Below are 25522 nucleotides of genomic sequence, written 5' to 3'. Positions count from 1 at the left end.
GCTTGGCCAAAGAACAGTTTATCTAACTGAACTAAAACACCAAATGGTAAAGAGGTTACCAATCCTAGCGTAAGGTGGCGTCAACCTAGCAACTTGGCAAGAGGTTTAGCACAAAGAAGGGGCTTCAGGATTCAACCTCATGGCTCATGCAGATAAATTTAAAGTTCTTTGTCAAGTAGAACAGTTTTCAGTCTCGTTAGTCGTTAATGAATGTGACCTGTTAACAGTTTTTACAATTAGAATTAAGAAATGTGTTGCGCAGAGACTGCTAACTTTACCTAGAATAAAAACCTATTGCTACAAACAACAAGTCATGGGTAAGGAATCAATTCAGCTTTATTGAAAATTATGATATCTACTGTCCGAGATATCAATCGTCTGCAAATATTGAAAAAAAAGTTTTCTTTGCCTTCGAACGAGTAGTTTTTTTAGTCACAACCATTAAACTAGTTATGACGATCGCCCAATACGACAGCTTATTTCTGGCAAACAAAGTAATAACAAACCCATGCTCACAGTGAACGTCACGAATGGTAAGAAAATTGCTTGTTATCGAATAAGGTCTCACATCAACCGACGAAAGCATGCAGTACCACTTAGTGATCCATATCCATTATAATCCGATCTTATAGTTATTTTTGCCGTTCAAACTATTCTCACCTCTATGGCATTCGTCAGGTCCAGTGGGCATACTCCCCCAAATTTGTTGATTTATCAAGTAGAAGGAAAGCTATTGAAATTCCTTTCTTTTTGTTCGTTAGGCCGTTTGGAACTGTCGATTCATTGTAAGATCGTGTTATTGTAAGCTAGCTGTACAGCAAGTCGCCATGACAACTCGTTTTGCACAGATCGACACGTGTACGACTGTACGTGCTTTGTCAGGGAACTGGTCACCCATTTGAACGTATAATTTTAGATCAAGATTTTCAAACCTAATTGTATAGTTTGATTTTTTCATTATTTACTCGTCGGCAACTTGTGTAGGTTTTATTTTATTTTGTTCTAAGATTTATTAACAAGTTTGACTCCCATGGCACGCTTGCTTTCGTTGTTGTTTACTCGCCTTTCAGGAAAACGATGTCGTGGGTCCCAACCACCCAAATTGAATCATCATCCCACTGCCCATTCAGAGCGCACCTCTAACCCAATCTCAAGCGACCTTTTCTAAAACGTACAATTGCTTCCTCTCCAGAGTTTCTGCGTCAGCTGAGATAGTTGACTGTGATTTTGTGCCAAAGCAGACTATTTTTCGTTAGGTTCGCCATCCTCTCCCCCCTTTTTTTATTTTTTTATTTATTTATTGGTTTTTTAAACCAAACTTCATTTATCCTACTCAGAGCGTCTTTAATATAGATATCAAAAGTGGGCGTCCCATTGGCTTCCAAATGTTGTGTTCAAGTTAAATATTTGAATGCTCGATTTGTGTGTCGCATTGAGCTGCGTGTCTGTCTCAATGATTATTAAAAATGTAAAATTTTTCTCTGAAAATCCATCGCTTGGCGAAAATTAAAAGAAAAAAATAAGATATCATTGACATTCTAAACTGTATTTTCGAGCTATTAGGTACAATCCACGCGTGTTATGTTTTGTTAGGAAATCTATCTGAAACGGAATGGCGGGGGAAGATTTGCGTCATCCACAATGAATGTAGGAGACAAAATAATTGTCTCGGCAACGATTGGCGTAGACGAGTTGACAGTACCACGAAACCGGACCGACAAAAAAAATATAGAGTCGGAAAGGTTTTGTCGCATTCTTCTAGAAAGAAAAGCGTTTGACCAAACACTTTTACAAACATTGAATCGAGCTAAAGAGATGTATCGGACCCGCTATTTTAAGCAATGGGATATACATTAGCTCTTGGCTAACGAGCGATAGGTTAACAATGCACGCAACGGTTCAATTATTCATCACCTTTTGCGTAGTAGTACATCAAACAGAGGGGGGAGCGTCTAAAATTACGCTATGAATAGCCTCTAACGTCCACATGATCAATAGGTGTTCTCACTTAAAAGCAATTACCACGAGTGTTTCTGCATGATGAAAAAACTAATAATAATAAATGTGAAAACCGAAATTCGAAAGACAGATTGACTGGTTTTTATATTTTTTATGTTGACATTGCCCGCTAATATAGAGCTACACTCATTTATGTTTTTATTAATCATTTTATTTGTAAATTCTTGGGATAATATTTAATTTGGTTAGGGTAGGAGTAGGTCAGAGGTAGGGAGGGGAATATTTGATTGGTTAGTACGGGTGAAAAGATGTAGTTATTTAGGCATGTTTACGTCAAATGTTACATGGGATATTGAACATTAATTAAGCAACGGGGCGTACTCGCCGTCGTCTTCGGGTTGTTTTCAACTTCCAAAATTCCATTATCTTTACTTCTCCTCTTATTAGCATCGATTCGCATCTTATTATTTTTTTGTCTTGGTTTTTATTTTGTTTATTCTCAATTTTGTGCCCTAACAAAACAGAACAAAACAAAAAAAGACATTAATGACTGTTCTAGCAATTTTGCCATAAGTGTTACTTTGATTGGAACCTTTCTTGGAAAAGACGATGGGAAATTTTAGAGTCAGCGATCGGTTGCTCATCTTCGTTGAAGAGAACAACGGTAGGAATTACCGCCTCAGATCGTTTTCCCCTCATGCCCATAAAGGAGTTTGACGATGGTTCTCTCTTTTTCTGGAACGGTTGTTGGTAAACGTACCGTTCACGCCAGTTGGGGATGAAAGCTGTTCCAGCGGCTAATCCGTTGGCCATCTTTTTGCCTCTCATACCGAGAAACTTCTCACCGTGCATCTTTCTTTTTTCAGGCACAAGGCCGTAAAACTCCAGATCGGCGATCTTGTCACCTTCGGACGATCCTTCCATGTCGGGCTGGTTGTCTTCTTCTTCTTTCTGGGCATTGTCTTGTGACGACGAGCTTTTCTTACCTCGCATTCCGAGAAAAGCCCTGCTATTGGGTGTTCGCTTGTCGTAACCGGCCAAGCGCTGAAGGAGAACTAGTTTCATCGAGATTGGAAGTCCAGAAAAGACCATAGCTTCTTTTGGCATCGGTAGGATCGGATCTGGAACTTTTGACGACGGATTCTTATCGGATGATTGTTCCGCCTGCTGCTGAGAATTTCTCCAAGAGCGGAGAACGAGTCCTCGCGTTTGGCGGGCCATTATTTCGTCATCATCTGTTGTCACCTCACCTGCAGAAGCTCGGCAATAAGCGAACACCATCATCAGGACGCCCATTGCCAACCACCATCTTTCCGCTGATCCTCTTCTAAAACACACGGGAGAAATCAGATGTTATAAAGGTCAGGAGGCATTTTTATCAAATAATTTCGTGACCCTCACTTATAGCTATACTTATCGCACAAGGGGGAAATGAGTTGTTTTATCGATATTGTTTGGCCCCTTGTTTGTACGCCTGTGATCCTCCCATCGTCCTATTCGATCGTGAACCTAAAGGCTGCAACCGGGCCATTTAATGTCTCGCTGGTTCGCGCCTCCCCTTCTCCCGTTTTTGCTCACGCTCCATTCCGTGATCAAGGCCATAATCTTAGAAAATACGCCGGATAAACCGTTTTGTCCTCGTTTAGCAACTTCAAGTCTTTGGCTTGTTGTTCGTCGCCGATCATTTCGCGAATGATTTCGCTTAGCTCGCTTTTACTTTTTTACGTAACCATGCAATATCGAGCGCGTTCTTGCCTCCCATCCGCTATTACGCGCCTTCTATCCACGAGTCATTTGCATCTATCGTGATTGTGTTATTTTGATGTTTGACAGCTAATGAACTAACAGAAAATTTTAGTTCGATAGCGTTATCCGATTAGGCCTTTTGTTTCGCACGCACGATTGGTGCGATTGAATGTCCGCCTATGTATGCGTTGGTAGTTGCCCAATTCCGTCAAGCGAATGAAGGATTTCATCAGTGTTAATCGTGCCCGTTGTTCCTATGCTCTGTTTGATTTTCCTCAGCACGATTTTACCTGGACAGTTGGACGTGATGGTCTGAATTCAGGTGTTGGGTGTCCCACATGTCATGACGTCCATTTGTCCGAGTAGTAGAAACTAATTAGATGTCTATGGCTCTCAACTTGATCACATATGTAGCATCGTGCGTGACGGAACTCTATCAACGGAAATCTTTCGTGCTCTGCCCCCACCTTCCCCTTTTAATAGACGTCATTCTACTCTTGTTTCACGGTCATCCAGTGACTGAATTCTTTGTTGACAGTCATTCGAATGCGATATAAAAGCACAATGAAGAAAAAGAGAGAGCGGAAGTTAAAGGGCATTGGCGTTTTTTGACGATGTTGATGGTCCATCATTCAAGTTATTTTGATTGTTTACCCTTCATTGACTGTAAATTCGCAGATTTTTTAAACTTTCTTTATAATGGGCCACTCAGAGCAGGAAAATCGTTAATCGAACAAGAGTGGAACAGCCTTGGCCGATTTGGAAGTTAACAACAAACTATATTTGGAAGAATCGATTTGAGGAAAGAGAGGGGCCCTTTTTTTAAGCTTTTTTTCCAGGAGCACAATCTCTGGATTTCACTTTGCTTTTTTCTTTTCGTTTCTTCTTTTTTCGTTCTCCACTATTTTTGCCTTGTACCTTTTTTAAAGGGTACCGGTAATGTCCTATTACTGTGTTTTCTTTCCAATCGGATTTTAAAGTAAAGACGGGCATCTTTATTTAATGTCACTGATGGCCTGCTCGCATCGACAGATGAATGATTTAGACGACTTCTTTATCTATCTCTTTCTCTAACATTGGACAGGCACTGGGAAAAACATCCAATTCAATCAACTCTTTTATTCCATAGCCGGACCTACGGCTATGTGTTGTTACTTAATGACAATCAATTGTATCATCAGATATAATCTTTTGAAATTCTCGAATTTTTTGCGTTACAAAATTACGTGTGACTTAGTATTAAACCATCCCTTTTAAAGACATTTCTAATCGAGTAAAATCAATAGAACTTACCTAGCCATGACAGAAAAGAGGCGTTGAAGTTTTGTTTGACCGATCGAAATGGGGCGAAAATCTGTTTTGTTTCCTCGACGAAAAGAAATTCGAATATGCTTAACTTATTTCCTTTTCTTTAATAAATTGTTGCCCGGGCGATTTAAAATGTAACGTTAATAGCCCAACCCACAGCACTGTTCTCGCTTTATTTTGGAACTGAAGATGGTCTCTGACTAAACGCAACAGTAGTTCACCTCTCTCCTCATATAGTGTGGCCATTGGGGGGGTTATCCTGACGGAGTCGGTGGCCAAAACGCATGGCTCGCGACCCCGCCTTCTTCTTCGGTCTTCGTTTTCTTTCGTCAATCATACCATGTACGCGCTTTACCTGAATGACGTCATATCATCATGTTGACTGTGTCCTCTCGTCAGTTTTTTTTTACACTGGACAAAATGGGTCACCATTCGATTGTCGATTGTCATATTGGACATAACGACCGCCTCCGTGCCGTTTCGCCCTATCGGTAAATGCGTATGCTGTACGGCTCTCTTGGGCTATTTGGAAGAAAAAGGCAAAAATTGTGCTCACCTTTAAGATCATCGGGTTGTGCGATTCCCGAATGATTCGTCCAAAACGTCATCAGAAAAGTCTGTAAAGAGTCGATGCTCAAGTGATCTGAACGCTATCAGATTGAATTTAGTTTGCGATTACTATTTTCGTTATTATTTTTATTTATTATTTTTTTTTAATAACTATCTTTCTGTTTACGTTATCCCCGTAATGATAATGTCCGAAATAATGAAACTTCAAGAGCCCCACCGTTATTACTTCTTAGGTAATGTCAAAACAAAGCCTTTTGAAGCGTTAAGTGGCACCTGTGGAAAAGGACTCTTAACAAGATCCCAGAATAACAAGTCAAGATCAGCAACAGGATTTGGAAAAAAATCGTACCCATTCTTCCCTTAAAGTTCGACTTTCTTTAAGGAAGGAAAGGAAGGGACTAGCGAGTAAATGTTTTTCCTTCTGGGTTAACAATAAACACGGTACTGGGCAGTTAGCACTCAAGTGTTTAAAATCAATAATGGTTCGCACTTTGTTAAACCTAGGAAACATCGTGCTGTTTCGGTCGCGTTTGTATGTGCTCGCGTTGAAGAGTAGTAGTGAACACTCGACAATTCACGCTCTTTCAACTCAATTTCTTTTACGATCAAAGACGGTGGTCTAGTCAACTAGAATGGGATCTATTCTCCCCCCCCCCTTTTTTTTGTCGCGTTACGAAATTCACCCAAAAAGAAAAACAAAATAGGAGTGTTGTGCCCACGTAAACCGTTTGCTTTACATACGATAGGCAAGTTGAAAGGACTCTATTGCCTCTCTCCTAGTATTTGGCACTTGTTATTTTATGCATTTGATTTCAGCATTTATGACGTTCATATTGCAGTATTCAATCTAGATTACACGCGCAGTAATCAAGAGACATTAAATAATAGGCTACTCGCCTTCTGTTCTTGTTGGCAACCGCTTTCCAAATTGCAGAAGGACTTAAATAATAAAAAAAAAATATGTTTTCATATTTAAAGTTGAATGCTGGTATAGACTTGAGGCAATAGCGGTATCTTCCTTTATATAGCGGCGCTGACTTACGTGTAGCTAGGTTACCTGTTTATTCTGTTCAATTCGAATTGTGTTGCACAATGCAGCCTAGCGGGATTGTATATGTGTGTGGGAGTGTCCCGCCATGTCCGTGAAATTAATTTGTCGGTCGGACCCTCCTTGTGTCTGGTATTCATTGTAGTAGATCTCATGCATTTCAGCTTTCACTTGGTTAGACCCAGTCTCGCCCTCTTCTCTCTCGAAAAAGTTACACGTCTATTGTTTTGATGTTGGTTTACTCTTTCGAAAGGGTCATGTTGAATTTGATCGCTTAGACCTACGCATTAAAACTGACACCGCTTAACTGAAAACAGGCAAAATTGATCGGCGGCAGAACTTGGTAATTGCCTTTAGCGATATATCCGGTAGCCCAGTTATTCCAATCAAATATATTATTTCTTGCACTTTTTTTTTCTCTAATAGCTATGCGTGTTGAAAAAAACATTTGATATTCCCTGTGAGTCGAACTGTAATTAATGCGCTGAAAAGTCACAACTTTTAAATGGTCGGTAATTAGGAAAATTTTTCGCTTTGCTAGAAACAAATGTGGTATGCTACATCTCGCACATTCGCTTTGATCGCTTCTACAATATCCGTTCTGCTTCAAAAAAGCTGTTAATGGGCACATCGAACGGGAAATAAGAACTCGAACTCACTACTTTGCCAGTTTAAAAGTCTAGAGGAAGTCCTATTTAAACTTCGATTGATGCCTTTTAAAGGCTCACACTTGTAGAGACGTGCCGTGCCTAAGCAACTACAACGGTCGCGTAGGCAGAACGATGCTGGTAACGGTTCTCTATATAGCGCGCAGATTAGTTATCGGTTCTTGAACGATATAAATTCAATAAAAATGCTCATACATACTCGATGTTGCCATAAAATTTTGCAATCAATTTGAACCATTGTTGATGGTGTGTATCAGTTACACTAGGCAGCCCCAATACTCCTTTGACCCGAGATTTGTCTTTGCTCTATTTTTTTCCCCTTTTGGAATTGGGCGAGTAATTAAATATCGATCTATGGCAATATGCTGACTCAGTATGTATATAAGCAAGATGTGCGTATGTGTGTACCGTGTATGCGTGCTGTATTGCGTGACACCACACACTCTACACAACAAGCGCTGAAAACAATCGATCTGTAGAAAGAGAATGGCTGCCTCGTCGTATTAAGTCCGAATATTAAATGTTTATAGTGGAAACATCTCGATTTGTCTAGTGAACACAGTTGGTTTTGTGGGGTTTGCATTACTAAAAAGTACAAAAAATATGTAGCCTGATAAATGTTAAAACAAAATCCACCCCAGTTTATGTTTACCTGCTTTCCTTTAAATATTTGTTGACGAAACTGGGAGTCCGCACTGAAAATGATGTTCCAATGAACTCGACATCAGCGATCGCAGCAGAATATTTCGAACGAATGGACGTAATCCTCGATTCCGGAAATGATCGAAATCTGCTTTTTTTTATTCATTTTCCTTATCAGACGTTACATGTGTTTTTTTACGAATTTGCTATCCCGTTTACTAAGGTCTGTATACGAGTAGGCGTTAAAGTTCACGATGTTGGATCACTGGGAATCGTTCATCATCTTCTCTGTTGGTTCAACCTGTGGATATGTTATAAGAACAGAATAGGTAAACGATAGCCCTTCCGTTGACAGAATATAGAGTGAGCATCAAACAGCCTCCCAACACCTGCTAGCTTTCTCAGTGGACCATCACGCGCGAGCACATGCAGAGTACACACTCCCCCCCTCTGTCAACAGGATTACCTTTACATACAAAAATGGAGGGTCACGCACGAATTCTCTGAAGACAGAAATTTTTTTATGCTTGGCCTAACTGGAATAATCAACTCTTTCCTTTCCTGTAACTTACAATTGCCGAAATATTTTTGGCAATATGACATACGAGAGAAAGGGGGAAAAAGAACGAAAAAATTAGATGGAAGGAGAAAGCTTGACACAGACAAAACAGAACCCGTAAGAGACTGATTCTAAGTACAATAGGAACCGGAAATGTCAATGCCTATGGTAGCCTTTCTTTCCCCATATCAGGGGATTTATTTTCCGTCTTTTTTATGGGTTTTGTCAAATTGGTATAGCAAAAGGACAAATCCAATCAATGACGAGGTCGACACCTCGGTGAGTTTTATTAGACGGTTCACGATGGGTTAGCTGGACAATGTGAACACCCATTTGGCTCCTATGTTATTAATAATACGTTTCGGCATTTCTGAAAAAAGCGATTTTTATTTCTAGCATTTTATTTTTGACAAACTTTGCACAAAAATGACGAGGTTTTTGAATCTTCCCTATTGCTCCGTGAGTATCACAGGGAGTATGGGCGAAATTGGAAAGGTTTAGAGAAAGGAGTTCAAATATTCACTACGTGTGTAGGCACATTCGCTTAGTTTTACCTGATTCCCGTATTACTGAAATGTGGAAAATTTTAGTTTAATAAAAGATGATATGATGTTATTACTTCGTGTTTAACTAAGCAAACAGGTGGCTGTTTACGGAAACCTGCAGCAGGGAACTTACACAACTACGGACGGGGGAGGGTTTCCATCAATGTTTTTATTCCTTCTCTCACTTTTTCTGTTGCTGGGGCAAACCGATAATGGTGTGCAGCATAGGTAACAGCATAATACAAAATCCCTCTTTTTGTGTTTTCCAATTATTTTTCCAATTATGGAACAGTAATAAACCGAAGTCCGATTTTTCTGTTTTTTGCACTAATACTAGATGGCGCAGATGGCGTTCCGTGCTGGGCTAGGTAACTGAAGGCCGTGAGATTACTTCAAGAGGCATGGTTCCACCGGTAACAACGCAAGTTGTGGGGATGTCTGTAGTTAAAGCCAATCGGGACCGAGCACTAAGGTCAACATGCACGACATCTGCATGTTAATTTGATAGTTAATTGTGTGTAATGCAACACGTCAAATTGCACTGACAAGTGTTTTGATTGCTTATGTCTTTGACCTGAATGCAGGTAGAAAATTAGCACGTTCTGTCTTCCTACCTAATGGACCAATCGTGGATTTTCTCATTGGATTGGTTAAACAGATAGTGGTATCATATTGTCATTCTCTAGTTTTCTACTGTTGGTAGAATGAGTAATAATGAAGAGGAGAACGACTCTTTGACTTTATCTCCCGTCTGGAAATCTTATCGTAATTACACTTGTGCTTTCTGACGGTATTTTTCAGTTTTATAATTCTTTTTCTTAGTCTACCAATTACAGCAAGAAGCCCCAACAGCCATTGCCATACCTTGCTGCTCTAATCAAGAGGATACTAACAAACCCCATTACTTTGATGATGAATATCATGGGTCCATTTCAAATCAAGAAACAAAAAAATTGCTCCAAAAAGATGGTCATTTTCTTGTCAGAGAGAGCGGTAAAAACAGGGGACACCACACATTAAGCCTTAAATTCAATGGTGAATTGAAGCATTACAGGTAAGTCTAAGTGTGGAACTTCAATGATGCAATTGAAAATATATTTTTTCATAGATTATATTTTGATGGCCAATTTTTTGTTGGTGAAAAGAAATTTGACTTACTGTTAGGTAATAGGTTTTCAAAGGAATAATAATTCAGAAATAATTCTTCCATGTTTGTAATGCAATAGATCTGGTTACTGATGGCCTTATCACAATGCATTTAGAAATAAAAGCTGGTGATTACATTCATCTCATGTGTCGAGCTGCAAGTTATGAACAAAGCCCTTATTTCACTCTGAACGAGAGGAAACGTCGCACCCTGAGTCTTGGTCGTAATAGACCATCATTTGTACGGCCTATCTCAAATGACATTCATTACGACAAAGCCCACGTCTTTCGAATTCAAAACTTTAAAGGGTTGCATTGGTGCGATTTTTGTGGAAATTTCATGTGGGGCATAATTGCGCAAGGAGTTCGATGTGAAGGTATTTAGCTAATTATTACTTTAAAAGCAATCATTAAAACAAGTTTATACACTTCAAATACCGTAAATCCAGTAGCTAATTGCCCTTTATTCACAGACTGTGGACTCTCAGCCCACAGGAAGTGCTCTGAAAAGATTCCTGCCGACTGCTGCCCGGATCTGAAACTTCTGAGAGGGGTTTTTGGGGTGGATTTGACGACGCTTAACAAAGCGCATGGAAGTACGCGGATACCATTCCTAGTTGACATGTGTGTTAATGAGATTGAAAGACGAGGTCTCTGTTCCGAGGGAATTTACAGAGTCTCCGGTTTGAGAGATGATGTTGAAGCTCTGAGAGTAACTTTCGACAGAGGTAAACAGGCTCAAAACTCCAGTTTCCCTGGCCATAGATGTTATTTCAAATTTCCTAGATGGTGACAAGACAGATCTCGGACCTTCGTCATGGGAAGATATCAATGTTATAGCTGGTGTTCTGAAATTGTATTTCCGTCTTCTACCTATCCCGTTAATTGCTTTTCAGGTGTACCCACTTGTGATGACCGCTGCAAGTAATTCTACCGTAAAATTTTATTTATTTTTATTTCCTCGTTTTGATTAGTTGTATTTTATGTAATTTAGAAGAGCCTGACGAAAACCGCCGTTCGCAACGAATAAAAGATGCTGTACAACTACTTCCCCCTGCTCATTACAACTCACTGAAGTATCTCATCTTCCATTTACATAGGTAAAGGTGTTCAGCAAACGTTAATACTATCACTTGGACTAACATCCAAGGCAAAAGTAACTTTTGAGACTGAATACCATTTTAGGGTAGCAGAAAACAAAGAAAAGAACAAGATGTCTTCCTTAAATCTGAGTACAGTTTGGTGCCCCACCTTATTTCCGGGACCTGATTTACAAGAAATTAACAGTACCGGATCGATACCAGACTTTCATCTTGAAGCTACTTGTCTGGATGTTATGATCAGACAACCCCTCTTGATCTTTTCGAGCGTGTAACTGCCTCGTTACCTGACATTTTCCGATCTTGCCTCAGTTATTTATGTTCTGACCACTAGTCTGAAGCATTGGGTTATGTGTGCATTAACTATCCTTCAAACTTCCAAGCCACTTCCAATACAAGTTTTACACGTGTAATAAGTAATAAAGTACAACTTCCATCCAGACAGAGTCGCCAACGAAATTCACCGGAAACGGCATACGTACTGATCTAAAGAATTCAAACAGGTTACGAGGCAGGAATTTTCGGTAACCCGAATTCGTCGACTGCTACACCATCCTGGAAAGACCATTTGAAACTAGAAACACTTCTAACAAGGGGGAAAAAACTCAGAACTTACCACGTTAACACTTTCGGCACCTGGTTCCCTATCAGGTGCTGATGGCGCCTTAATTGCATCATCGAGGTAAGAAGAATCTTCGTCTCCAAGCATTTCGTCACCAAGTGCTTCCAGTTCAGCTTCCAGCTCATCTTCATCAATGTCGGGTGTTCCATAGCTCCTACCAAGAGCTTCTTGGACTTCATCAGCTTGTTCAAGCATATCTGTCATTTCATCTTGGATATCCTTTGTAAATGTAAATAGACATTTGTGAATAATGTCAACACTAACATACAGAAAAACAAGTCTCACCTCTACTTGGTCAATATTTATTTTTTTAAACTCTTTTTTCATTTCCTTTAAACCCATTTGCATAGCTTTAACAGTGGATTGGGTATCTTTTAAAGTTTGTGTGGCATAGTTAGCCTGTTCCATGTTAAATGACTGTTGACGAAGATTACCAGCTTGTTGTTCATACCTGAAAAAAAGATTACACATATATTCCAGTACCTAGATACTTAAGAATTTTGATTATTTGTACATTTTTTTCTGCTTTAGCACTCTCAGGGCTTTTTGTTTGACAGCATTTTTAGCCGGGCCTTCTCGCATTTTGCCCATTTGATCTTTATATTTCTTTAACTCAATGTCTAATTTACTAATTTTTTTCTCAATATTGTCTCCTCTTTCATCCACCTGCACAACAAAATGACAATTTCAAAAATTTGGCATTGCTTACCAAATACGAAATAAAATTTACCTTTAATATCATGTCTGACATGTTAGGGGCAGGCTGTTGTGGCTTTCCGCGCCCAAATATTCGATTCATTTTCTTTCTTAGGAGACCTTTCAATAAAAAGTATATCGCTAATCCACAGGAACTTAAACTTGGTGTCAAACAAGGGTAAGTTTTGCCAACAGTTCTGTTTGCCACTACTTTAGTTATTGCACAACTACAGCCAATTTCAATGTACAGTTTCCTAATGTCAACAGTCCACACTAAACAGTAAAGTTGATTTTCTTAAATCGATAAATACCACATACAACGATACCAGAATCGCCACCACATTCAAAGAGTTAACGCTGCTGGCTAACGTTAGGCCATCTAGGTTCTAGAAGGATTTACAATCAAAATTATTTTTGCGAAGGTTTGCTTGAAAATCGAATCAAGCTTTCATGACAGATAGATCTTTATTACGGAACGCCAAATTACCCCCTAAAATTTCACCACCTCGGCTAGGGCCATTTATTTTATTTCGCAGAAAATAATCACCATCCACCAACACCATCTAGTGGCCACGGCATGCACCTTTTTGAAATCCCACTCACTGGAGGAGGAGCTGAATCACTATCGATTCCTATAACCATTTCCAACAATTAATATCGATTTTATCGTGCCAGTGGCAGATACAGGTGAATGTCTCTCTAGTATCCTTAGGTAAATTGGGAAGGTTTCACAAATTTTTTTTTGTGATCCCCTTTTTTCCCTATAAGGATTCCTCAGAGGAAAAACGGACTCGTAACAAACATGGCGAAATCCGCAAGAGTGCGTTCACAAATAAGGAGGGGGTACGCGTCAATCACTTGCTCTATTAACGAGGGGCCACCCTAAATCGTGTACGCATCACCGTGTTCCGTGTATCGCATCACCCTAAAGCGTGTACTCTAACCGTGTATTTGCTCGACTCCGCCCCATGGAGGAGGGGCTTGAGGGCAGGCTGTACACGATTTAGGTAGTAGCAGACGACAGTGAAAATTTTCTAAATCGTGTACGTATAGCCGTGTACGCATCACCGTGTACGTGTAGTGGGCATATCGGGAGACGAAAAAAAATCCACTATCGAAATTTAATTTCCTTTGTTTCATTTTTCTTTGCAACAACTGAAAGATTTGTGTAGGAAATGTTGGTGACATGGATCGATTAACATAGTTAATTGAGCCTTCGATTGGTAACAGCAGAACAGCCGACAGTCTGTCAGAGGGGTCAGTGTGAGATAATGCAGATTCCTACTTCCTAGCAACTTAGCATTCGTTACTGTTCTTTTCTATACATTTTACATCCGAAATCTCGTACATAACTTTAATTATATTTTATATTCTTCTAATAGATAAACGTATTTGCGAGGAAGGATTGGTTTCGGGATAGGGAGCCCTCAGCAAATACAACAATGGGCAGATATTCAGGTTGTAGCACAAAACTTGATATTTAGTACAACCGTGATTCTTCACAAACACCTATACAGTATGGAAAGCTTGACAGGCAAATGGTACACGAATATCCCATAATTATCATTAATTTGCCCTATTTGCATACTTTTTTTCTCTAGAGGATGAGTAAAAAGGCCAAATGTGAGACATGGAAAAGGTCTGACATAATGGGCATTTTGTTCACGCAGATTTGGAACTTCAAAAAGAAATCTGTTCTCAGTGAAAAGATGAGAACTATCTATTGTGCAACATTACAGAATCCAAAGATTCCTTACAGGTGACAAAGGTTAATATGGTCATCTAGCTTCCACCTCCATGTATTGTACTGTACTCCATTTATCCAAAATCCATATGTCAGCCGACTTACCTTCCTGGTTGCAATGAAGAAGAATCATTAGTCGAAAGTATTAAAAGAAGATACCATATTGTGTGTTTATTTTGATATATCTCCTTACAGATGAAGAGGTTAACATGGTCATCAGGCATCCACCTCCATGTACTGTACTGTATTCCTTTTATGTGAAAACCATATGTCAGCTGACTTGCCTTTCTGGTTGCCATGAAGAAGAACGATTAGAGTCAAAATTATTAAATGTTGATGCCATATTGTGGGTTCCTTTTGAAATATCTTTTTTCACATTTCTTTAAGGTGAGTAATATTGTTAATACATATACATCAGACATTCAGACTTGTATTATATAACTTCAACAACTTATTATTTTATAGTATTTACCCTAATTTTCCTGTAACCACGGTGACTTTTGGTTACGGTTTATTAAGAGATCACTTGATGATACCCGGGAAAAGCAATCACTACTAGGACGGAAAAGCACAGTACACCGGTCACAGTGTAATGTAAGCTAAAGGAAACCGAATTCGTATAAGATAATAACATTTCCCGTTAGAATTTGTTTAGGATGCCGACTGGGCTAATTCCGCATTTTTGTTGTTACATTTCCTATACTGCAGAGTATAGTTTGACAGATGTATTCAATCACTATCACAGCCCACGCATGAATTTCAGCAATATCTGTGTCGTAGTCATTGACGACAATAGCCCTCCCCAATCTTCTTCCATTCTACTATTTCACCTCTATTCCATTGATTCGAAGTTCATTCCAACAGAAACGGTCTCACGTGCGAAAATTTTCTATGCGTATGTATTTAATTCAATTTAAATGTATTTCATTGAAACTAATTGAAAGTTTGTGTTTTTAAATGCTGGTAGAGCGCAACGGATCACACAGAGCTGGGACAAGTGAACTTCAAACCGGACGAGACCTAACGAGGAAACATAAGAAACGGGAAAAGAGGAATTATTTTGCAAACAAGAATGATAATTTTTTTAAATTTCACATCTTGTAAACTATCCAAATCTCACACACCTTAGGGTTTTATTCTGTTATAAGTTTACTGCAATTTACACATAGGATATTTTACAATTGCATTTTGTGTGTATATTGGAGTAGGTCTTTCATAGTATAAAACCCCAAGCCATGTGATTTATTCCCTATCTGGAAAACACAAAATTTAAAAGATGTGAAATTTAAAAATATGGATCATTGTTTGCTAATGTCTGACACGATTTCTATCTATAACGAAAACGATCTGCCTCGTATGGAGATCGAAGGAAAATGTTCTGCTACGAAGGCTTCGCGATCTAGACAGCTTTTTTCTCTGCATTTGATCAACCTGAACGTAAAATCAAGTTTTGGCAAAATTGAGGTAAATTGAAGGCCAGTTGCCTTGCTGGTAACTCTGATGTTCTCATATAAAATATTAGTTTTATTAAAATTTGTTTAATTTTACAGAAAAAAGTTTTCTATCTTGGGAGTTTAAACTGGCTGTTAAGGAAGTTAGATACGATGCCGAAGCTTATGTCATGACAACGGGTAAATGTAGAAAAGCAAGTCTTCGGCTAAAAGATTGCCTTGAAATCTTTAGCCTTATTGAACATTAGGTTGCACGATACTATTTTTTTCTTTATATTTGCTTGGAAGGTTTTAACATTTTTACAACATTTAGGTATTGTGTTACAATTGAAGAGCGTGTAAGAGCAACCTAAAATTTGTGATCGTTCGTACGTCATCGATACGGGACAAGCTTCACGCATTCGCTGTATTTCTTCCCCGTGGATTAAATATGGCCCCTTATTTATTTGATCCAAGTCCACTATACCCGTTAATGCTTTCATCAGTGCCTGTATGAAGAAGTCGGTGGTGGATACTGTAAAAGGTATTTTACTATCTTTAAGATGTGTATCAGCAAGAATGTTTTACTTATGTTTATTTCACTTGTGTAGATTTTATAATCGTAATCAATCGACAGAGGATATTGATGGAGGTCAGGTGTAAACAGTAACTGAAATTCGTTGGAGGAGGGACCGAAGGTTTCCAGATTCTTTTATTTTCCCACGTGTTTTGGTATTTTTACACATAAAAATTAAGTGCATATCTGGGCTCCCTTCTTTTCTGTGGCCCCGTTTCCCCTTGACTCGTAATAAGCCCGTAGGGGGTCATGCCCCTACTGTGATCAGCAGTAAAGGTTGTGAGTGCGCTGTCCGGAAAGGGGACGTGGGGGTCCTCAAGTTCTATGAGATCATTGGAGGGCGAAGAGGCTACCCACAAATCCGAATTAACGGTTAATCGCTCACGTAAAAACTTGTCCGAAACCTTCCATCCTTTTCCGGCTTCTCTTAGCCACGCACCGGGTAATCTCCCCGGTGGTTCAATTCAGTGCAATTTGTTGTGCATGTACATTGTACCAACAATACAAAAATACCATTCGGGATTTTTATCAAAAATTTTTCTTTTTTGTCTGATATTCTTTCGCATTGTTTGGGAAACTCTTACGTATCGATTCAAGTTACGAAACACATTCAGCCGGTATTGTAGAAATAACCTGCTCATTGCTGAGTATCGAACCTCAGACATTTTGTTTCCCAGACAAGCACTTTACCATTGTGCCACTTCTGACTATACAAGTTATAGTCGACATTTGTTGGCATATCTACTTATGCACAACAAACAAGGTTATTAAGGAATAAATTTCTATTATCAGCACGTTAAAGATGGCACAGTGGCAAAGCATTGGATTAAGGTTCCGGAGGTCAAGGGTTCGATCCCCAACCCAGTTCCTACATGAAAAATGCATTCAAAATTGATAAATAAAATAAGGTATTTATTGTCCCTCCATCCACCCACAAATCCACCACAAAATTTTTAGATTTTACAATACAACACAATACAAAACATACATAAATAAAACTAACCCGTTGGCTGCCACGCCACTAAATCTACACTAGCTACATCACTATCGAAAGGATAGCGACCAAGAGGGACTTATCCGAAAACAAGTCCGGGCTGATATGATGATGGAAGCCGTTATGGGAATGCACACCCCAGGCAACCACCACCACATCGACAAGGGGGAAGTCCCTACTGGTGCATTGCCTCGACGATCGACTTTGAGCCACACGGCTTGTGCAACTGTCCCACCCATGGCATATAGACCATTGGGCAGAACAGCGCTGCCGGACCCTAACAAGCTTTAAAAAAAAGGGGATCAAAAGTGGGTGGCAGCCAACGGGTTAATTAATACTACACAATTACACATTAAAAAATACAACGATACCACAAATACGAGGCGGTGATGGGGCGACCACGAGGCGAAGACGGGGCAACGGGCGAACTGAAGGCAGGGCGGTCACGAGACAGGGCGGGGTGACGGGCGTAGCAAAGGCTGGGCGGCGGAAAAGACGACGGGCAAGGCGACAAACGAGACGACGGGCAAGGCGATGGGCAAGGCGACGGACAAGACGACGGACAAGGCGACGGACAAGGCGACGGAGGTAAAAACATAGAATCTTGAGACTGGAAATAGAAAACAAACAGTTTTTTCACTCATTTTTGTTCATTTATTACTATTTGACAATTGACTTTTGAATCTTACTATTTGAATTGACAATTTTTCAGATGTACATCAAAAGCAGGCAATATTTACGAAACTTCAAATATAAAATAAAAAAACAAATAAGATTTTCGAGATGCTAATGAAATATTCATGTTCTAATACAAAAGCCCGGTTTTTCTAAAACCAAAATTAAAATTTATCAAGATGATCAGTAGTCTATCTCAGAAGTGAGAACGGGAGAAGAAATTTCGAAAATCTCTATCGAAAAGCTAACGATTACTATAAAAATTGGCATTCAGATGGCATTAATTATTCATGATTAAACTTACAGCTTTTAACTATGGCCTGTCAGTGTTGTTTTCCCGTACTAACTCCATTGAAGCAATATGTCAAAAGTACAAAACAGGACTCTTCTGTATTCTGGTGCTGTGATGTGCTGTTATGGTGGTCCCCAGATATAGCAAAGGAACAATGTCTTCTTCTTGCCTTTTCCTGGTGTTAAATATATTTTAAGAAACGAAGAATATTTAAGCCAATCTTAAGTGTGTATCTTTTTGTTTTTCAAATGTCAAGATGGCTTACTAGCTAGAACAGGGGGTATTATTATTTCACAGGCTGGGCTCTCAAACATTAACATAGGAATATTTGGCTTCATTCAAGATGGGTTTTCCAACAATTTCCTCTTCTTACGTTACTGTCAAAGACAAAATTTAATACAAGACACCTAGGGGCCAAAAATGAGATAGATTCAGTACTAACACAGCTGGCATGGTCACCATTAAGTCACACTTGTTTCAGTTATTTACATAATAAAAAGGAATGCATTCACCACAGTAGTGGGTCCATGGGTCCGTCTGAGCTACAGCAGATACAGTAGACTTGCTCATCCAGGCAATATTCTTTTTGTATAACCATTAAGTTGATCTTGTTTTTCCTCTCAGTAAATATGCTTTGCTTCACTATGTAATCTTTCTATTTAAATTTATAAAAGAATTAGTCAATATTGACATAGAATTACCCTATACTGGAAACTGGGCTATAAGCCAGAAGTACGAAAAACCAGAAACGTTCGATTTGTGCTTACCAACATTTCTAGAAAAGTGCTTGAAAAGCTATCAAAACTTTACAATCCGAAGGTATACTATATGGCAACCGGTTTCGCCACGATAAAAAAAATAATAATAATTTATCCATTCCTTTTTTTTTTTTTTTTTTTTATGTTTGGGGCGCTGGAGAGGGCATCTGGTGACCAGGGTTGTCTCCAGTTAGCGAGCATAGGTGTGCTCTTTAGCCCTCGCCTTCGTCTTTACTTGGCGTCGTTTGCGTTCTTTGTCTCGATGTGTGGTCGCCATTTCTGTCTTGTTTGTTCTGGTTTATCCATTCCGTCTTTTGTTTTGTTTTTTTGTACTCAGACCATCTAGCGCTCGAAGTCGTAATTACGTAGGCGTTTATTGTTTTGAGATTTATGTGATGAAATGCATCTCCATCAAAATCAAAAGAAACCCAGGTTGAAACATGGTGCAAGCGTCAAACTAACTGAATTCATAATTGAATGATAACCATGGAAATCGATTTTTGTACAAAAAAATTTGCCCTGAAAAGTCAACAGCTCCCGTGTTCGCGGAATTCCCATTAGACTTTGTTTTTCAAGTTTTAATCAAAAACTTTAGGGCTAATTAAAAACAAAACTTGATTTCCGTGATTACCATTCAATTCTGAATTGAACTCATGTATATCTAGCAAAAGCTGAAATTTGGCAAAAAATGGAAAAGTGGGAAGGATAATGCCTTCCCACTTTTGTCAAATTCTGCGAAAAACGACATCTTATGAAATTCGACAAAAAGCATAAGGCATAATCCAAATTGAACGTTGATTTCGATTAAATTTATAGTTTTCTTGTCAAACCATGTTTTAAAAAAACTGTCAAATATTATAATTTTCCATATGAATGTTTTATTTATTTGAAACCAGACTCGATTGTCACAAAATTTGCCATTTTCAAGGAATATCAAATATTGCAGATACACACAACACACCTGCAAACAACGTGATCAATAGGAGGGAGAAAATTGCGCAAGCAAAAAGTACTACAACAGGTTATACCTAAACGTACGTTTTACATAAAGAATGAAAATACTGTTTACACTACTTATATACGACGGAAAACTATGTACAAGAAAATAGACCCAACTTAGTTGATAGAAAACCATACCCATTATGGAAACAAGCATAAAAAGCCCCTTTAATGTATAAAATCCTCTAGCACTAGGAAAGCTCACAGAAAACCCTATGTCTCAAACACTACAACAATTAAGCCATAATTAATTTACTATCTCACTTGTAGACCGCAGAACTGCCATAAAACTGGATCATCCATTGGGTTTCACTAACCAATCTCAAGTATAGCCGTATGAACAATAGCGCCAGCGAAGAATCGAAGAAGAAATTCCAGCTGGAAAAACGGCCATAGCAAGAGCCCCCTGAAAACATCCAAGTCAGTTGGTTAACTAAGTCAATCTCATATTAAGAGATTAAGTTAAGATTCTAGATGTCAGTAATTTACAGCCAAAATAATAGTTTCACGATCTTCAAACGGTAACTCATTTTCATCATTACGGATAATATACACTACCGCATTGAAGATCCATTACCATAATCCCATAGTAAAAGACGTTGAACATAACACAACACCGATTTCCAATAAATCAACCATAATTGCCGAAACAAACCACCTTAAATGGATAAAACCAAAAATTAGTTTATATAACCTTGACTGTCAATCTTAATGCTAAACGTTTGAAAATCAGAGACTCGAGTGAATCTTCATGTTTATCAGAAACACGGGAAATTTATTCATTAAAGAACTACAAGACAGCCGCATACGTAATATATTTACCTCACAGCCACAAAACTACAGCAACGAACTGCAATTTTTACCTTGTATCCAAACCAAATCTGAGCGGATATCTGAAAAGAAATATAATAGGATAGAAAATACGCTCGCAAACAATTTGATTAACTGGGGAGAAAAAAAAAAAACGATCAAAAGGAAGGCAGTTGTATTCAACAATGATTTCAGGAAAATGCATTGAAAGCTTTCTCATCATTTCAAGAAATATCACCAAAGTACACTGGTCACATTTCGCTAACTCAGGGTGTTAACAATACAAGAAAAACGCACCACTAACAGATGCTAAACAATGAAAAAGATGTCAGATGCTAAATACACAACGGAAAAACTGTGCAAAAGAAAAACAATAAATTTTTCTCATAAAACCAGTTTTGTAAGGGATAGATCTAATATTTAAAGGAAAACTGTGTAAAAAAAAAAAAAAAAAAACTATCCCACTCAGATGTGTATCCGAATCCGACTTCGGTGACTAATCTACAATAATTAAGCCATAAATGATTTGTTAGCTCACCTGTAGAGCACAGAAGAGCCACAAAACAGGATCATCCATTAAGATTTGCCAACCATTACACTATCTAACGGTTGAACCAGCGAAGAAAAGATTCCAGCTAGGAAACCGGCCACACCAAAAGCACCCTGAAAGCATCTCATTCAGTTTGTTAACTAAGTCAATCACATATTAAGAGATTAAGGTAAGAATGTAGATTGTCAGAAATTTTCAGCCAAAAGAATATTTTCAAGAATATCAAACGGTAACTCGTTTTCATCATTACGGGAAAAAAGCAACTACCGCACTGCAGCTTAATTACCATAATCCCATAGTAGAAGACATCGAATATGTTATCGCCGCGCCAATATTGTCCCAAATAGAAATAATCGATGACACAAAACCATCTAAAATGGAAATGAGCCAAAATTAGTTTATATGACCCCAACAGTCAATCATAAATCTTAACGTTTAAAATCAGAAACTCTTAATGAATCGTCATTTTAATCAGAAACACGGGAAATAAATTCATCATAGAAATAAAAACAACCTGCACACGAAATATATTTACCTCTCAATGGCAAACCCACTGCAACGAACTGCAAATTTTACCAGGGATCAAGACACAAGTCAGGCGGAAATCTGAAAAGAAATAAAACAGCATAAATAACCCGCTCGCAAATAACCTGATGAATGAGGGAGGAAAAAAACGATCAAAAGGAAGGCAGTAATATTCAACAATGATTTCAGGAAATGCTTTGAAAGCTGTCTCATCATTTCAAGAAAAATAACCGTAGAAATGAACGATCCCCACCTTAGGCAAAGGTGTTGCAACCCAACAATACAAAACCACCATCCATTACTAAACAATGAAAAGAAAAAAAAAAGTTAAGATACACAAGGGAGAACATTGCATACAAACAATTTTTCTAATTAGAACGGCTGTACCCAACCTTTAAAGTAGGTAGAACGAAGAATGGCAACTAAACTGAATGATCCAATGGATTTAACCAACCAATTCCGAAAATTCCACGCCAATATATCTGTAAGTAGCAAACCAGTTTGTTAACTAAGTCAATCACATATTAAGAGATTAAGGTAAGATTGTAGATTGTCAGAAATTTACAGCCAAAAGAATATTTTCAAGAATATCAAACGGTAACTCGTTTTCATCATTACGGATAAAACACCCTATCGTTTTTCAAAGTAGCTTAATTACCATGATCCAACAGTAGAAGACGTCGAACATGCTAGCCCCGCGTTAATAACGTCCCAATTCGACCATCAACTCCTGATACAAGAGCACCTAAGATGAGAATAGAAAACCCAAATCAGTATCAACGACAATAACATCCAATAACAATGCTCTACGTTTGAAAATCAGGTACTTGAGTGACTCTTCAAGTCAATCAGAAACACGGGAAATACACATTCATCTCTTAAAAGAAACGCAACATGCTCGCACTGAAACAACTGGACTGCAAAACACTCATCGTAAAAGAGAACGATGACAAAACGCAGTTCAATTGACCACCGTCTTCAGGAAAAATTAACCTCTGAAATACACCAGGTGTCAATGCTAAACCCTCAAGCATTTCAGTTTATCTTAGTATGATATATCATAGAAAATCCTATATCAAATAGAAATGATAAATTTGCAAGAGCTTATACCTCTGGTGCCTGCAGAATTAGGATGAACACAACATTTTTCATCTCCCTGCGGTCTCAATTGGTACTGCCACTATGTCAAACATAACAAAAAGCAATATGAACAGTGATTATAAGAAATCCAAAAATATCTCACCTTCACCAAATTCACCAAAATCATAGTGAAAAACCGGAGCTTAACTACCAGGTACCTCCTTCACCCAACCTGCTTGACAATTGCAAAAATATTTTAAAATCTGACAAGAATAACAGATGTGTGGAACAGAACAGTTCTCAGAACATTTGCGATTTATGGTTGAAATCATTATCTTTTACCCTGTCATTGTAATCCTAGTTAGTCATCACATGTTTAAAAGAAAAACTATTGCAAATGCATAATGGCACCTTTAATATATAGAAAGCACAGCTTTCATTAGACAGCATGCCACCAGTCTGATTAACAATGAAGTGATCCAACGTGTTTCCAAACCAGTCACCTTAAAACACCATGAACTACTGATCAGGACGCACATGCAAATGCTAGTGCAATGGAGGATTAACCCTAGAAAAACATAATTCAATCAGTAACATCAATTTACTCAATGTCGAACAAACCAACCACCATGAATTGCCCTCCAGATCCAGCCTCATGGACAGAAGGATGACAATCCAGTAGCATAGTTATAAACTATTATACTATGTCAGTAGCATAGGCACTATGAAATGCCAGCTAAGTTCTCTAACGACTTAAAAAGAAGAGCCAAAAGGTCACACCTATTACCCCCCAGAATTCTGGGGCCTCTAGCGACCTAAAATGCTATTACCCCCCAGAATAGGGAATGAACGGTAAAATTATTTTCCCTTGAAAATGATTTCATCTTGTCAAACTCATCGAGTTAGAAAAGATTGTGAATCATGTTTCTATAGGGAAAATGTACGGTTTAGCCGTAAATTAATTTTAAAGTTGGTTTAAGGCCCGCCTCTCGAAAAACGGTCACCCGGCCATTTTTAGGGGGCGGAGCCTAACTGGGTATGTTGGGATTTTCTTGTTGTAGGCAGCGTATGTATGTGTAGCAAATGCATTACGCATAGAAGTTTTCATCTGTCATACTTGAACATCATACTGAGTCCTTTTGGTAACTCGCCCAAAAGAGTGCATGCCGTTCCGTAGCGTTCCGTATAAATGACCCTCTAAATTTTCAGCGCTTCGGGTAGGGCCATTTATTTATTTGTTTGTTGAAAATAATCACCAACCAACAACGCCATCTAGCGGTCACTTATCAAACCTTAATGAGACCCCATCCGCTAGAGGAGGAGTTGAGTTGATTCTCGTTTGAATTTCAAAGAACTATTATCAATTTGTTCGCTATCATTCAGTGTTCTTAATGACCACCAGTGGTAATGTATTATATAATGTATAAACCACCAGTATAGATATGGTTGCTTCAATAACAAGTAATTTACGTAGAAAATAGTTGATTATTTTAGCTTATTTATTATAGGTTGATCTTGTTAATTTATTACGTTAGAAATCTATGAATTCCTTGGACTGTTACCCTGACCTTTCAGTGTTCCTGGTTGCCAACCTGAAGATACCACATCTCGGGTACGGCAATGGTAGTTATAAATAAAAGATCACATTTCTTCTTGGACGTCATTTTAAAACACTGTGTGGTACACTTCCTAATAGGTTGGTTATGTAGATAAATTGCTTTGGCAATTTTTCGCAATTTTTATACCTCTGAGTGAGGTAAACATGATTTTTTAGAAGTTTAAGTTTTGCATAAGGAAATATTAATCTACGAGAACAGATAATAATTTGATGATCGCATAGTATTTTTATTTACCCCCTACGGAACGCGTAAAAAAAAATAATCAAAATACAATACGATCACCAAATCCTGATCGTCGACTGTCTGATAGCCAATCCTAGGGTGTTTATGAGCACTCGTTGAGAGATTGAGAAATAAACACAACCAAGTAGAATCTTCCCAGTAGTTTTGATAAAACAAACTTCCCGGGTTGGTTGAGTGGACAAGGTGCTGGGTGTCAGAAAGAGTCTCTAGTAAAGAAATTGGCTGACAGTCTGGGACGAATAATGAGTTTTCTTGATTTTGCAATCGGTCTACACAACTTAACATTGCATTTACTTAAACAATTAAACAATCAACGATGTATTTCAGTGTTCCCGATGGAAATTGCTTCCATTTCCAGTCGATGATCATGGTTTGGTCAGAGTCATAGAACCCTGGTTGGTTCAGGCTGATAGGAATCCCTATACCGCATTTCGTTGGTCTGAATGTCTAAAATTTCGACAGTTTTGGGGCGGAGCAAAGTGGTGGAAACTAGAATCAGAGTCATCTATCGAGAGAAACTGAATTATTCAACGGCCATTTCAGTGTTTCTATTCGAGCTTCAATTTTTCTGGTATCGCTTGCTCTGTTCGTTTCCTTTATCACTGTTGTGATTGGCT

The 25522-nt window shown here is 38.5% G+C and overlaps 3 protein-coding genes and 4 long non-coding RNA genes across 25 annotated transcripts; 3 read left to right on the top strand and 4 right to left on the bottom strand.

Annotated features, from left to right (window-relative positions):
* Positions 1-2084: 2084 nt before the first annotated feature.
* LOC116923758 lies at positions 2085-5229 on the bottom strand. 2 transcript variants are annotated; one of them, XM_032930288.2, is made up of 3 exons: positions 4999-5229; positions 2540-3286; positions 2085-2471 (listed from the first exon to the last, which is right to left on the bottom strand). In XM_032930288.2, exons 1-3 carry the CDS (start codon positions 5004-5006, stop codon positions 2459-2461), a joined length of 768 nt encoding a protein of 255 aa, XP_032786179.1. In that variant the 5' UTR covers positions 5007-5229; the 3' UTR covers positions 2085-2458. The 2 variants fall into 2 exon arrangements, with proteins under 2 accessions (XP_032786179.1, XP_032786180.1); XM_032930289.2 differs by having other exon boundaries at positions 2552-3286.
* A 4311-nt stretch (positions 5230-9540) lies between these two features.
* LOC116923756 (N-chimaerin) lies at positions 9541-11704 on the top strand. 3 transcript variants are annotated; one of them, XM_045173470.1, is made up of 9 exons: positions 9541-9559; positions 9630-9810; positions 9868-10099; positions 10154-10209; positions 10272-10568; positions 10665-10919; positions 10978-11115; positions 11186-11291; positions 11377-11704. In XM_045173470.1, exons 2-9 carry the CDS (start codon positions 9750-9752, stop codon positions 11564-11566), a joined length of 1335 nt encoding a protein of 444 aa, XP_045029405.1. In that variant the 5' UTR covers positions 9541-9559; positions 9630-9749; the 3' UTR covers positions 11567-11704. The 3 variants fall into 3 exon arrangements, with proteins under 3 accessions (XP_045029405.1, XP_045029406.1, XP_032786176.1); XM_045173471.1 differs by lacking the exon at positions 9541-9559 and having other exon boundaries at positions 9566-9810; positions 11189-11291; XM_032930285.2 differs by lacking the exon at positions 9541-9559 and having other exon boundaries at positions 9566-9810.
* On the bottom strand, positions 11687-13072 carry LOC116923759 (charged multivesicular body protein 5). Its single transcript, XM_032930290.2, has 5 exons — positions 12644-13072; positions 12428-12579; positions 12199-12364; positions 11908-12132; positions 11687-11846 (listed from the first exon to the last, which is right to left on the bottom strand). The coding sequence occupies exons 1-5, from the start codon at positions 12710-12712 to the stop codon at positions 11796-11798; spliced, it is 663 nt and encodes a 220-aa protein (XP_032786181.2). The 5' UTR covers positions 12713-13072; the 3' UTR covers positions 11687-11795.
* Positions 13073-13315: 243 nt separating this feature from the next.
* On the top strand, positions 13316-16603 carry LOC116923763. Of its 7 annotated transcripts, none has more exons than XR_004394672.2 (10): positions 13316-13866; positions 13992-14150; positions 14211-14368; positions 14450-14740; positions 14819-14947; positions 15009-15248; positions 15321-15817; positions 15904-16052; positions 16118-16327; positions 16395-16603. It is a non-coding gene; the product is annotated as an uncharacterized LOC116923763 (long non-coding RNA). The 7 variants fall into 7 exon arrangements; XR_004394670.2 differs by having other exon boundaries at positions 13320-13866; positions 14211-14495; positions 14549-14740; XR_004394671.2 differs by having other exon boundaries at positions 14211-14740; positions 15904-15984.
* A 482-nt stretch (positions 16604-17085) lies between these two features.
* Positions 17086-19227, bottom strand: LOC116923764. 3 transcript variants are annotated; one of them, XR_004394676.2, is made up of 5 exons: positions 19089-19226; positions 18811-18976; positions 18587-18728; positions 18334-18496; positions 17086-17964 (listed from the first exon to the last, which is right to left on the bottom strand). It is a non-coding gene; the product is annotated as an uncharacterized LOC116923764 (long non-coding RNA). The 3 variants fall into 3 exon arrangements; XR_004394677.2 differs by lacking the exon at positions 17086-17964 and adding an exon at positions 18008-18273 and having other exon boundaries at positions 19089-19227; XR_004394678.2 differs by lacking the exon at positions 17086-17964 and adding an exon at positions 18009-18262 and having other exon boundaries at positions 19089-19227.
* A 14-nt stretch (positions 19228-19241) lies between these two features.
* Positions 19242-21690, top strand: LOC123472227. 2 transcript variants are annotated; one of them, XR_006646576.1, is made up of 3 exons: positions 19257-19511; positions 19976-20113; positions 20349-21690. It is a non-coding gene; the product is annotated as an uncharacterized LOC123472227 (long non-coding RNA). The 2 variants fall into 2 exon arrangements; XR_006646575.1 differs by having other exon boundaries at positions 19242-19511; positions 19976-21690.
* Positions 19941-23828, bottom strand: LOC116923762. Of its 7 annotated transcripts, none has more exons than XR_006646571.1 (13): positions 23669-23813; positions 23455-23611; positions 23207-23275; positions 23074-23143; positions 22622-22708; positions 22356-22445; positions 22217-22264; positions 21974-22044; positions 21725-21809; positions 21427-21551; positions 20901-20971; positions 20568-20736; positions 19941-20484 (listed from the first exon to the last, which is right to left on the bottom strand). It is a non-coding gene; the product is annotated as an uncharacterized LOC116923762 (long non-coding RNA). The 7 variants fall into 7 exon arrangements; XR_006646572.1 differs by having other exon boundaries at positions 20637-20736; XR_006646570.1 differs by having other exon boundaries at positions 20656-20736.
* Between the last annotated feature and the right edge of the window lie 1694 nt (positions 23829-25522).

Source organism: Daphnia magna, linkage group LG5 (assembly GCF_020631705.1).
Source record: "Daphnia magna isolate NIES linkage group LG5, ASM2063170v1.1, whole genome shotgun sequence".
In the NCBI taxonomy this organism is placed as follows: Eukaryota; Metazoa; Arthropoda; class Branchiopoda; order Diplostraca; family Daphniidae; genus Daphnia; species Daphnia magna.
Note: the sequence above shows the minus strand (reverse complement) of the source record. Positions and strands in the feature narration are given on the sequence as shown.